Raw genomic sequence first — 12,371 nt, 5'->3', positions numbered from 1 at the left:
TATGTGGTATATGTATTATTGCAATAATACAGTATTACATTGTAATTGAACAATTAAACAACTGTTTTATTATTACTGCATTCATGGGGGAATGATAAGCTCCCTGGGATTATAAAGCAGCAAGGAGAATAGTAGGCAATTATGTTTCATCCAAGGAAGTGGAGGACAAGTCCAATTCATTAGATAAAGGGCTCCTTACCAGCATTAGGGAACTTCCCTTGAGGGTTAAGGACTTTAAGCAAGTGCCAAAATTTATGCTTCTGACAATGAGGTTTTTATTTAGTAATTCATATGGTATACAAAATTTTGACAACAGGATTTATAAGTATGTAACTGCATGTAATAAGACATGGAGCTTCAAATACAATACAGTACATACTATCAAACATTCCTGGTGTAATGTACACTTTTCATTGAAAATTTTTTTCCATTTTTTATTAAATATATTGGGTCACTATTTTTGGTGGTGGTATGTATGCTTTCCCGCTCTTCTTTTGCTTCACATCCATTTGCTGCAGTTCTCTTCCTGAAAGAAAGATCAAAGAAAATAGGTAACTATGGAGACAAATGGGATGAAGTCAACAAGTGGCAAGACACAATTGCACAGTGACCACACTGAACCAACCATTTGTATGACTATGCTTCTATCAAGTTGCCTGTTGTGCATCTATGTGTATTGACTGAAAAAACCTGTTCTACATGCAAAACTTCTTAAAGCTCCTTTTTGCAACTGTCTTTTTGACCAGAATTCAATTCCTTTATTATTACATTTACAGAAAAAAAGAGAGAGATAAACCCAAGGAAATCACAGCACACTAGGAACAGCGGGTAATCAACTTTGATCCAAGGAATGGGAGGCTATTTTCAATTTCTTAGAGTATGAGCCCTTCACCAGCTTTAAGGCTTCCTTTTGAATGGCACTAAACACTATAATTCTTCAAATTCAAAGACTTAATAAATAAAATATGAGAGAGGAAAAAATAAAAGTTCAGAAAATGCAGACTCCTACCCCTCTTAAGTTTTCTTACTTCCAGAACCATGCAGTTAACAATGACTCTGGCATTTAATTTTGATCTGCTATTTCTTTTAATACATACCTGTAATTCGTTTGATTTTATCACCATAGAGAGCTCTCTTCTTGAAGTCTGCTGCCTTCTCAGCAATGGATACGTTTTTCTTGATTTCTTCTTTTAGGGTTCGTACTTTAACTCCTCTCTGTAGAGTGATTTTTCCTTCTGTAAAAATATAAAATTTTTAATAAAAATCTCCAGTAGGTGGAACTAAAGTGTATATGTATGAACTGGCAAACAAATACAGGTCGGCCATCAGTAATCTGGCAATCAGTTATCCGGCTCCACCAGAAATCCGGCACTAATTTCAGCTAGCATAATTTCAAATTTCATCATTATACTGACTCAGAAATTGTGCAGATGGTTGTAAATCCACAGCAGCAAGCCAGTAGAGGAGGAAGCAGTGATGAAAATGAAGATGTAGCAAAAAGAGTCTTTATTGACAGATTAATTCAGTTGACAGGTGAACTGCTGAAAGGTCTAGAGCAACGCAGTTTTATAAGTGAACAAGCAATAATGAACCTTTACATGCTGCAGGATAAACTAATCAAAGAAAGGCCTAACCACTCTGTAATCCGGCAAACTTATTAATCCGGCACACTACAGGTCTCAATGATGCCGGACCTGTATGTAGTTAAGCATTAATGAGTGGGAAATTGTTGCCTTTTGTTAAAATATATTACAGATCCAAATGATGCTGTAACTGATACACATGCATCAGAATTAAAATGAACATAAAAAAGCAAATAAAAACTCAGAGACACCTTGATCACCAAACCTCTCACAACACTACTGTATTAAGTAATATCTAATTATTGCCAGTATATATCCCACCATAATTTCTAACAATGTTCCTAACCTTCATCGATGGTTTCATCCAATGGACTATCATTACTATTATCGTCATCATTGTTAAATGTTTTACTATTTCTTTTCGTTTTGATAATTTTTACTTTCTGCTTAGGTTGTGTTTTCTGCTCTGCAACTACAGCGTCAAGAATATCCTTTGATAGCCTTTTCTTACTCTCCTCCATTAAGCGCTTCTTCTGAAAAAGATGGAAGAAAAACTCTGTTTATAGAAGAAATGTCTTAAAAGTGAAGGGAGTGTAAGACAATACAGGGATGAAAATTAATCTGAGTGGAAAATGAATGATATGAAAGCTATCCTCACAGTTAAGTTACGAGTGATTTACAACATTAATCAACACTGGTACCAATGAAATTTTCATCTTAACAATGTACCATGCTTGCAGATGCATAAAATATTATGCATAGCAGAAAAAGAAGACTAAATCCCTGAAATTTAAAAAAACTGAGGTATCAGTGTAAATAGGTGAAGGAATTTAATACTCAAAAGTGAGAGACATCTTGAGTGACAGAAAGAAACAGAGAAGCACATTCATAACAGTAGTGAACTGCAGAAACAGAAGTAAACTGAGATACTTTTTATAAATTTGACAAATCATACAGGTGGAAACCATAACTAAAACACAAGAAGCAATTTGCCATCAAGCTATATTTTGGTAGCTAACAAAAACCCATGAAAAAATTAGATAACATTTTCTGTAATCACACTTCTTTACAGATGTGGAAAATATACTAGGGATTGGACAATACCAAAATTTTGAGCAACATTGATACTCAAATTCTGGCTGATACCAATGCCATCCAAATTAGTTGATACCCACTCATACCAGTGTCAATACCAATACCATAAAAATTTGCCAATACTGATACTCAATTTTAGGCCAACTCTGCTACCAATACCTATACCATCAAAACTAACAGATATCCACTGATACCAATAATATTTTTATTATTTTTTTTTTTTATTATCACACCGGCCGATTCCCACCAAGGCAGGGTGGCCCGAAAAAGAAAAACTTTCACCATCATTCACTCCATCACTGTCTTGCCAGAAGGGTGCTTTACACTACAGTTTTTAAACTGCAACATTAACACCCCTCCTTCAGAGTGCAGGCACTGTACTTCCCATCTCCAGGACTCAAGTCCGGCCTGCCGGTTTCCCTGAATCCCTTCATAAATGTTACTTTGCTCACACTCCAACAGCACGTCAAGTATTAAAAACCATTTGTCTCCATTCACTCCTATCAAACACGCTCACGCATGCCTGCTGGAAGTCCAAGCCCCTCGCACACAAAACCTCCTTTACCCCCTCCCTCCAACCCTTCCTAGGCCGACCCCTACCCCGCCTTCCTTCCACTACAGACTGATACACTCTTGAAGTCATTCTGTTTCGCTCCATTCTCTCTACATGTCCGAACCACCTCAACAACCCTTCCTCAGCCCTCTGGACAACAGTTTTGGTAATCCCGCACCTCCTCCTAACTTCCAAACTACGAATTCTCTGCATTATATTCACACCACACATTGCCCTCAGACATGACATCTCCACTGCCTCCAGCCTTCTCCTCGCTGCAACATTCATCACCCACGCTTCACACCCATATAAGAGCGTTGGTAAAACTATACTCTCATACATTCCCCTCTTTGCCTCCAAGGACAAAGTTCTTTGTCTCCACAGACTCCTAAGTGCACCACTCACTCTTTTTCCCTCATCAATTCTATGATTCACCTCATCTTTCATAGACCCATCCGCTGACACGTCCACTCCCAAATATCTGAATACGTTCACCTCCTCCATACTCTCTCCCTCCAATCTGATATTCAATCTTTCATCACCTAATCTTTTTGTTATCCTCATAACCTTACTCTTTCCTGTATTCACCTTTAATTTTCTTCTTTTGCACACCCTACCAAATTCATCCAATAATATACCTGGTGTAATTCTATAGTCAAGCTGAATGAAACACTGGGAAAGACACTGGAATGCTGACTGAAATCTTACATAATCCAGATTTGTATTCCACTGAAAACTTATTAGTTGTACAGTACATAATAAAATGCAATTTCAAGGACATCAGTATTTTTCCCAGCACCATCGTGCATGCCAAGGACAATGCTGTAAAACTAACAACCTTTTAATAACCTCTTAACTGTGATATACCTGGAAAAAATTCCTGTACGTGGCAAGATTTTGAAAAAAAAAAAGAATGATTTTTTCTTACAGAATGTAAGAGTGCATTTTTATAAATCAAATAAGACTAACATGAGTTAGACTGGTAGACATCAGCCACCCAGGGAGGTATCACCGTCCAGCCAAGTGAGTGTGATATGGAAACCCAGAATTGTTTTACATGATTGTAGGATTGCTGGTGTCTTTTTTCTGTCTCGTAAACACACAACTTTCAGGTACATCTTGCTACTTGTACTTATACTTAGGTCACAGTACACCTGTATGTACATGCTTGTATATACGCACCCATCTGGGTTTTCTTCTATTTTCTTAATAGTTCTTGTTCTTCTTTATTTCCTCTTATCTCCATGAGGAGGTGAAAAAGAATTCTTCCATAAGCCACGAGTGTCGTAAGAGGCGGCTAAAATACCAGGAGCAAGGGACTAGTAAACCCTTCTGTATAAATTAGTAAATTTAAAAAGAAAAACTTTGTTTTTCTTTTTGGGTCACCCTGCATTGATGGGACACGGCCAGTTTATTAAAAAAAAAAAAAAAAAAAAAGACTAAAATGAGTGGAATTTGACAAAAACTCACTATTCTATGCTGAAGTTGGCAAAAGCAGAGTAAATGCGCTAGTGGTATTTGCATTTTATAATTTACTGATGCCTAATTATGACTGTTTTTCATTACTGTATTGTAATTGCTTTTAATGTTTACCACTATGTACACTAGTTTCTTATATTAGATATGTTTCAAGGTGTTTTAGTACTTCAAACATGGGGAGATGTTTAGCCAAACATTGATCCACAAAGAACATTTTATACTGTTTTGGTTTTCTAATAGTATGTTTAGGAATACTAATGATTTTTTATTATCACACCGGCCGATTCCCACCAAGGCAGGGTGGCCCGAAAAAGAAAAACTTTCACCATCATTCACTCCATCACTGTCTTGCCAGAAGGGTGCTTTACACTACAGTTTTTAAACTGCAACATTAACACCCCTCCTTCAGAGTGCAGGCACTGTACTTCCCATCTCCAGGACTCAAGTCCGGCCTGCCGGTTTCCCTGAATCCCTTCATAAATGTTACTTTGCTCACACTCCAACAGCACGTCAAGTATTAAAAACCATTTGTCTCCATTCACTCCTATCAAACACGCTCACGCATGCCTGCTGGAAGTCCAAGCCCCTCGCACACAAAACCTCCTTTACCCCCTCCCTCCAACCCTTCCTAGGCCGACCCCTACCCCGCCTTCCTTCCACTACAGACTGATACACTCTTGAAGTCATTCTGTTTCGCTCCATTCTCTCTACATGTCCGAACCACCTCAACAACCCTTCCTCAGCCCTCTGGACAACAGTTTTGGTAATCCCGCACCTCCTCCTAACTTCCAAACTACGAATTCTCTGCATTATATTCACACCACACATTGCCCTCAGACATGACATCTCCACTGCCTCCAGCCTTCTCCTCGCTGCAACATTCATCACCCACGCTTCACACCCATATAAGAGCGTTGGTAAAACTATACTCTCATACATTCCCCTCTTTGCCTCCAAGGACAAAGTTCTTTGTCTCCACAGACTCCTAAGTGCACCACTCACTCTTTTTCCCTCATCAATTCTATGATTCACCTCATCTTTCATAGACCCATCCGCTGACACGTCCACTCCCAAATATCTGAATACGTTCACCTCCTCCATACTCTCTCCCTCCAATCTGATATTCAATCTTTCATCACCTAATCTTTTTGTTATCCTCATAACCTTACTCTTTCCTGTATTCACCTTTAATTTTCTTCTTTTGCACACCCTACCAAATTCATCCACCAATCTCTGCAACTTCTCTTCAGAATCTCCCAAGAGCACAGTATCATCAGCAAAGAGCAGCTGTGACAACTCCCACTTTGTGTGTGATTCTTTATCTTTTAACTCCACGCCTCTTGCCAAGACCCTCGCATTTACTTCTCTTACAACCCCATCTATAAATATATTAAACAACCACGGTGACATCACACATCCTTGTCTAAGGCCTACTTTTACTGGGAAAAAATTTCCCTCTTTCCTACATACTCTAACTTGAGCCTCGCTATCCTCGTAAAAACTCTTCACTGCTTTCAGTAACCTACCTCCTACACCATACACTTGCAACATCTGCCACATTGCCCCCCTATCCACCCTGTCATACGCCTTTTCCAAATCCATAAATGCCACAAAGACCTCTTTAGCCTTATCTAAATACTGTTCACTTATATGTTTCACTGTAAACACCTGGTCCACACACCCCCTACCTTTCCTAAAGCCTCCTTGTTCATCTGCTATCCTATTCTCCGTCTTACTCTTAATTCTTTCAATTATAACTCTACCATACACTTTACCAGGTACACTCAACAGACTTATCCCCCTATAATTTTTGCACTCTCTTTTATCCCCTTTGCCTTTATACAAAGGAACTATGCATGCTCTCTGCCAATCCCTAGGTACCTTACCCTCTTCCATACATTTATTAAATAATTGCACCAACCACTCCAAAACTATATCCCCACCTGCTTTTAACATTTCTATCTTTATCCCATCAATCCCGGCTGCCTTACCCCCTTTCATTTTACCTACTGCCTCACGAACTTCCCCCACACTCACAACTGGCTCTTCCTCACTCCTACAAGATGTTATTCCTCCTTGCCCTATACACGAAATCACAGCTTCCCTATCTTCATCAACATTTAACAATTCCTCAAAATATTCCTTCCATCTTCCCAATACCTCTAACTCTCCATTTAATAACTCTCCTCTCCTATTTTTAACTGACAAATCCATTTGTTCTCTAGGCTTTCTTAACTTGTTAATCTCGCTCCAAAACTTTTTCTTATTTTCAACAAAATTTGTTGATAACATCTCACCCACTCTCTCATTTGCTCTCTTTTTACATTGCTTCACCACTCTCTTAACTTCTCTCTTTTTCTCCATATACTCTTCCCTCCTTGCATCACTTCTACTTTGTAAAAACTTCTCATATGCTAACTTTTTCTCCCTTACTACTCTCTTTACATCATCATTCCACCAATCGCTCCTCTTCCCTCCTGCACCCACTTTCCTGTAACCACAAACTTCTGCTGAACACTCTAACACTACATTTTTAAACCTACCCCATACCTCTTCGACCCCATTGCCTATGCTCTCATTAGCCCATCTATCCTCCAATAGCTGTTTATATCTTACCCTAACTGCCTCCTCTTTTAGTTTATAAACCTTTACCTCTCTCTTCCCTGATGCTTCTATTCTCCTTGTATCCCATCTACCTTTTACTCTCAGTGTAGCTACAACTAGAAAGTGATCTGATATATCTGTGGCCCCTCTATAAACATGTACATCCTGAAGTCTACTCAACAGTCTTTTATCTACCAATACATAATCCAACAAACTACTGTCATTTCGCCCTACATCATATCGTGTATACTTATTTATCCTCTTCTTCTTAAAATATGTATTACCTATAACTAAACCCCTTTCTATACAAAGTTCAATCAAAGGGCTCCCATTATCATTTACACCTGGCACCCCAAACTTACCTACCACACCCTCTCTAAAAGTTTCTCCTACTTTAGCATTCAAGTCCCCTACCACAATTACTCTCTCACTTGGTTCAAAGGCTCCTATACATTCACTTAACATCTCCCAAAATCTCTCTCTCTCCTCTGCATTCCTCTCTTCTCCAGGTGCATACACGCTTATTATGACCCACTTCTCGCATCCAACCTTTACTTTAATCCACATAATTCTTGAATTTACACATTCATATTCTCTTTTCTCCTTCCATAACTGATCATTTAACATTACTGCTACTAATGATATTACAATTATTATAAGGTGAAATACACCTCAAAACATGAAAATGAAGTGACATTATCTGATTACATTTGATTATCCTAGGTTAATTATTTGTTATATATTTAGGTCTGTGAGAATATCCTAGGTTATATAAACACTGTGTGAGCATAACACTTGTTTGATTTCCATACTCTTGTAAGACATGTATTTACAAGACAATCTTATTACAATTGTTTCAGGGAGTAATACTCATTAAAATATGGAAATATGTCACAGTGCTCAGCTTTATTGAATTATCCTAGATTAAATATAGTGTGCTTTGTGACTGAATTCAACTGTTAGTATCATGAAATTTAATAAATTTGGAATGCATAAGTCATCTACTTGGTAAGGAAGCTGGTGGTGGAACAACAAGTCTTGATTTCATTGTTTACATACGCTAGTTAAGCGTACTAGTATCTTGGGCAGTGAGATCACCTGTGCAGTTACCTATGGAGCTCAGTGTGGATCTGCCTGGTCTTAGATTTTTTCAAAGGCATGAAAAGATTGTAGAAGAGCTAGAGAGTTGTGCCGAGGTCAAAAATGTTGGCAGGTGGGAGATTTGAAGGTACAAAAAACTGTGCATGTGGGTACATTCTACACATTGACATAATTTATGTACTAGTACATTGGACACAGTTAAAAGGTTAAATATGGTTAAATCTTGTTTGCAACATGATTTCTTTAAACTTAATGGTCATCTCAAGCTAAGGTAAAGTGGCCCTATGAAGTAAGCTTTCTTTAGAGAAGATTGCCGACACACAGAATATATTTAAGTCAACTCTTATGCACTTTTCTGCTAATGGAAATTAGGGACAGGGCAATACCAAAATTTTTATCAATACTGATATAAATATTTTCAATATTTTGTTTCATTTTTAAAATTATGATAATTATGTTCAACAGATATTAAATAACCTATTGGAAGTTAAATATTAAATAAATTCATTTCTCTGAGAATCCAATGCCATTTTTTTCACCAATACTGATACCACAAAAATAGCCAATATCCACTGATACTTATTTTTTTTTTCCACCAATACTGATACAGTACCACAAAAATAGCCAATATCCACTGATACTTACATTTCAGTACACCCCTAATGACAATCATGTGGACATACAAAGGTAGACATTACCATGAGATGCTGTACATTATTAAAATAAATGCTAAGTACAATAAAATTAGTGTAAATGGATTGAGATTATTTTGGCAATGCTTCAGAAGTTTTTGAATCTTCAGTGATTGGTAGGAAATCTCTAGATACTTTCATAACAGTAAAGTTGTTTAAATAACAATGTTTTATATACTTTCTCTGCTTGCTGGAGTACATTTCTCTCCTGCTTTCTTTTCCTTGCTTCCTTGACTTGTTCCTTTTGTCTCTCTCTTTCTGCCTGTATCACCATTTCTTGCATATTTGCCTTCATCTTGCCCACAGAGATGGTGGTTTCATCTGGAGCCAAGTCAGAGTCAGAAGTTTCAGGATCATTGCTCCAGGCTTTGCTGGTTTCAACTGTAATATAAAAATGGCACATGAAAACTTTAGGTTCTGTATGCTTTATACACTTACAAGGTAAATAAAATATGAGATGGAAACAATCGATGACTAACAAAGCCATAAATGGTAAAATACTACTACAGTGAAGGTGTAAATGGTTTAAAAGTAAGACAGTAATCTTAAGACAATTTTCTTTTTCTTTTTCAGGCCACCTTGCCTTGGTGGGAGATGGCCAATGTGTTAATAATAATAAAAAAAAGGCATTGTTGAGTAGGCTACTTTAAATTTTGTTGCTGACAGTTTTAAAGCAACAAAATTTAAGGTAGCCTACTCAACAATGCCTTTTTTTATTATTATTAACACATTGGCCATCTCCCACCAAGGCAAGGTGGCCTGAAAAAGAAAAAGAAAATTGTCTTAAGATTACTGTCTTACCTTTAAACCATTTACACCCTACAAATTAAAAGCCCTTTCTGTATAAATAAAAAAAAATTATCTTCCTAAGTGTTAGAGAACAAAATTATGCAGTAGCAAAATTGGAGGTCACAAAGCACTTTATGCAACAGCAAATTCATTCACTTTGGAGCTTATTTTAGACCAATTCCTGTGCTCAAACCGACCCATTTCAAAGTTATTTCACTAGTATTCTTTCTATATTAACCACTGATAAGAATCTGTCCCCCTCAGTTTTATTCATAATACAGTATCCTGGATTAGCCACCCAGGATAACCCAAGAAAGTCAGTACGCCATCGAGGGATTGTCTGTCTTACTTCCATTGGTGTCCTTAAATCTTGTCCCCCAGAATGCGACCCACACCAGTCAACTAACACCCAGGTACCTACTTGCTTGCTAGGTGAACGGGATAACAGGTGTAAGGAAACACATCCAATGTTTCCATCCTTGCCGGGGATCGAACCATGGGCAGTGTGTGTGTGTGAAGTGAGAGCACTGCCTATCAGGCCATGGGCCATTGGTCCAATTAATTGAGTCAAGAGCCTCTCGCCGTCATAAAGAATTATTAGGATTAGGACAATTATGATTAATAACTCCCAAGAGTTAGTAATGAAGTCAGTGTGATTTATTTTTGTGCATATGTTGCTTCTAGTTATTATTATTACTGCATTCATGGAGAGCATTAAATCCGTCGGGGTCATACAGTACCTGGAAGAATGGAAAGCATTCATTCAGTCTCAAGTCAAGGTACATGAACACAGGCCCAGTTCCTCCGGCATGTACAAGAAAATAACATTAGTAACTTTGACTTTTTTTTGGGTTATGCTATATCTGTACTTACGTTTGCCTGTGCCTATTATTATAATCATGGGGGAGCGCTAAACCCGTAGAATTATACAGCGCATGCATGTAGGGGAGGATGGAAGGTATTCAGGCTCAATTCAGGGAACCGGAGCACAGATCCAATTCCCTAGATCAAGAGCCTCCCTCACTAACGTCAAGGAACCTCCCTTGAAAGGACCTGTGCCTAACAGAACACATGACCATAATACAAGGCACAGATCACTCTTTGATGTTCCTCGTGTCCATCTCACGCTATGCAAAAACTCAATGCACATAAAAGGCCTTAAAATCTGGAATTCATTACCTGTAAATATAAAAGAAACACTACCTGTTTATAAATTCAAGTCTCTTCTCAAAGTTCACTTACTCACTCAAAACCAAATAAATACTGAATAACTGAACCAAATAAATTGTATATCCTAAATGTTACTCACAATTATATCACACAAATGTTAAACCTAACTTTGTTATTTTTTTTTTTTCAAATACACTACCTGAATGAACAGCAATGCATGCAACCATATGACCTGTCTTTGTAATACTCATTTGTATTTTATAGTTATCTGTTTACAATAATGTCTTATCACTGATTTCATCATTGCTTAGTTAATCTTAAGTTAATTTTAAGCCAGCCCGTAATGCTATGCATAGTATAAGTGGCTTTGGCATGCTGCTCTTACCTGTATTTTTTTGTACCTCTGTATGTATGCTAAAATTTATAAATAAATAAATAAATAAATAAATAAAAAATAAACTTATTTACTGAACGCATTCTTGCTAGTGCCACGTACCCATCGTAAGAACAGATTTATTTATTCTCTCTTCAGGATACCTGACGTTCCTTCCCTTCTTCAGGATATGCGAAGTTTATTCTCTTCTTCAAGATGTTATTATAGACTTGTGCAGCATCAACACCACATGCACCTTCTTGTTGTTAGGTTTGTAAGGGCCACTCACAGCTTACGATGTGTCCGGCACTACTGCCCGATGTACAAATAAGTTTCTTTCAACTTGAAAATTTATTTATTTATTTATTTATTTATTTATTTATTTGAACATGATACAGAGAAGTACAAGGAATAGAATTTTTAAAGTGTATCATGCCAAAGCCCCTTGTATGCAGAGCATTATGTGCAGGCTTAAAGTTAACTTAAGATTAACTAAGCAATGATATATTCAGCGGTACAAAAATTATTGTAAAACAGATAACAATTTAGTACAAATGAGTATTACAAAGACAAGTCATATGGTCATTTACTGTGTTGCTGTGTAATCAGTAGAATGGAGTATTCTGTTAGGTAATGAAGTTAAATAGTAACAAAGTTTGATTGGGTCACAGGTTGACATTTATGAGATACAATAATGAGATACATATATGAGATACAATTTATGAGATGCAATTATTCAGTATTTATTTAGTTGTGGGTGAGTAAGTGATTTTTGAGAAGAGACTTGAATTTATAAACAGACAGTGTTTCTTTCATATTCACAGGTAATGAATTCCAGATTTTAGGGCCTTTTATGTGCATTGAGTTTTTGCATAGTGTGAGATGGACACGAGGAACATCAAAGAGTGATCTGTGCCTTGTGTTATGGTCAT

The 12,371-nt window shown here is 37.2% G+C and overlaps 1 protein-coding gene across 2 annotated transcripts; it reads right to left on the bottom strand.

Moving 5' to 3' along the window:
• Positions 1 to 251: 251 nt before the first annotated feature.
• Positions 252 to 11,704, bottom strand: LOC128689761 (U3 small nucleolar RNA-associated protein NOL7). 2 transcript variants are annotated; one of them, XM_053778202.2, is made up of 5 exons: positions 11,563 to 11,704; positions 9,286 to 9,488; positions 1,930 to 2,116; positions 1,098 to 1,235; positions 252 to 526 (listed from the first exon to the last, which is right to left on the bottom strand). In XM_053778202.2, the coding sequence occupies exons 1-5, from the start codon at positions 11,564 to 11,566 to the stop codon at positions 438 to 440; spliced, it is 621 nt and encodes a 206-aa protein (XP_053634177.2). In that variant the 5' UTR covers positions 11,567 to 11,704; the 3' UTR covers positions 252 to 437. The 2 variants fall into 2 exon arrangements, with proteins under 2 accessions (XP_053634177.2, XP_053634178.2); XM_053778203.2 differs by lacking the exon at positions 11,563 to 11,704 and adding an exon at positions 10,318 to 10,341.
• Between the last annotated feature and the right edge of the window lie 667 nt (positions 11,705 to 12,371).

This window comes from Cherax quadricarinatus, chromosome 22 (genome assembly GCF_038502225.1).
Source record: "Cherax quadricarinatus isolate ZL_2023a chromosome 22, ASM3850222v1, whole genome shotgun sequence".
Classification (NCBI taxonomy): Eukaryota; Metazoa; Arthropoda; class Malacostraca; order Decapoda; family Parastacidae; genus Cherax; species Cherax quadricarinatus.
Note: the sequence above shows the minus strand (reverse complement) of the source record. Positions and strands in the feature narration are given on the sequence as shown.

Coding starts and splice junctions, on each gene's coding strand:
- LOC128689761 (XM_053778202.2), bottom strand. Junction 2,117..9,285: donor TACTCCAGCAAGCAGAGAAA/GTATATAAAACA, acceptor CATCTTTTTCAG/AAGAAGCGCTTAATGGAGGA. Junction 527..1,097: donor TAAAATCAAACGAATTACAG/GTATGTATTAAA, acceptor TCTTTCTTTCAG/GAAGAGAACTGCAGCAAATG.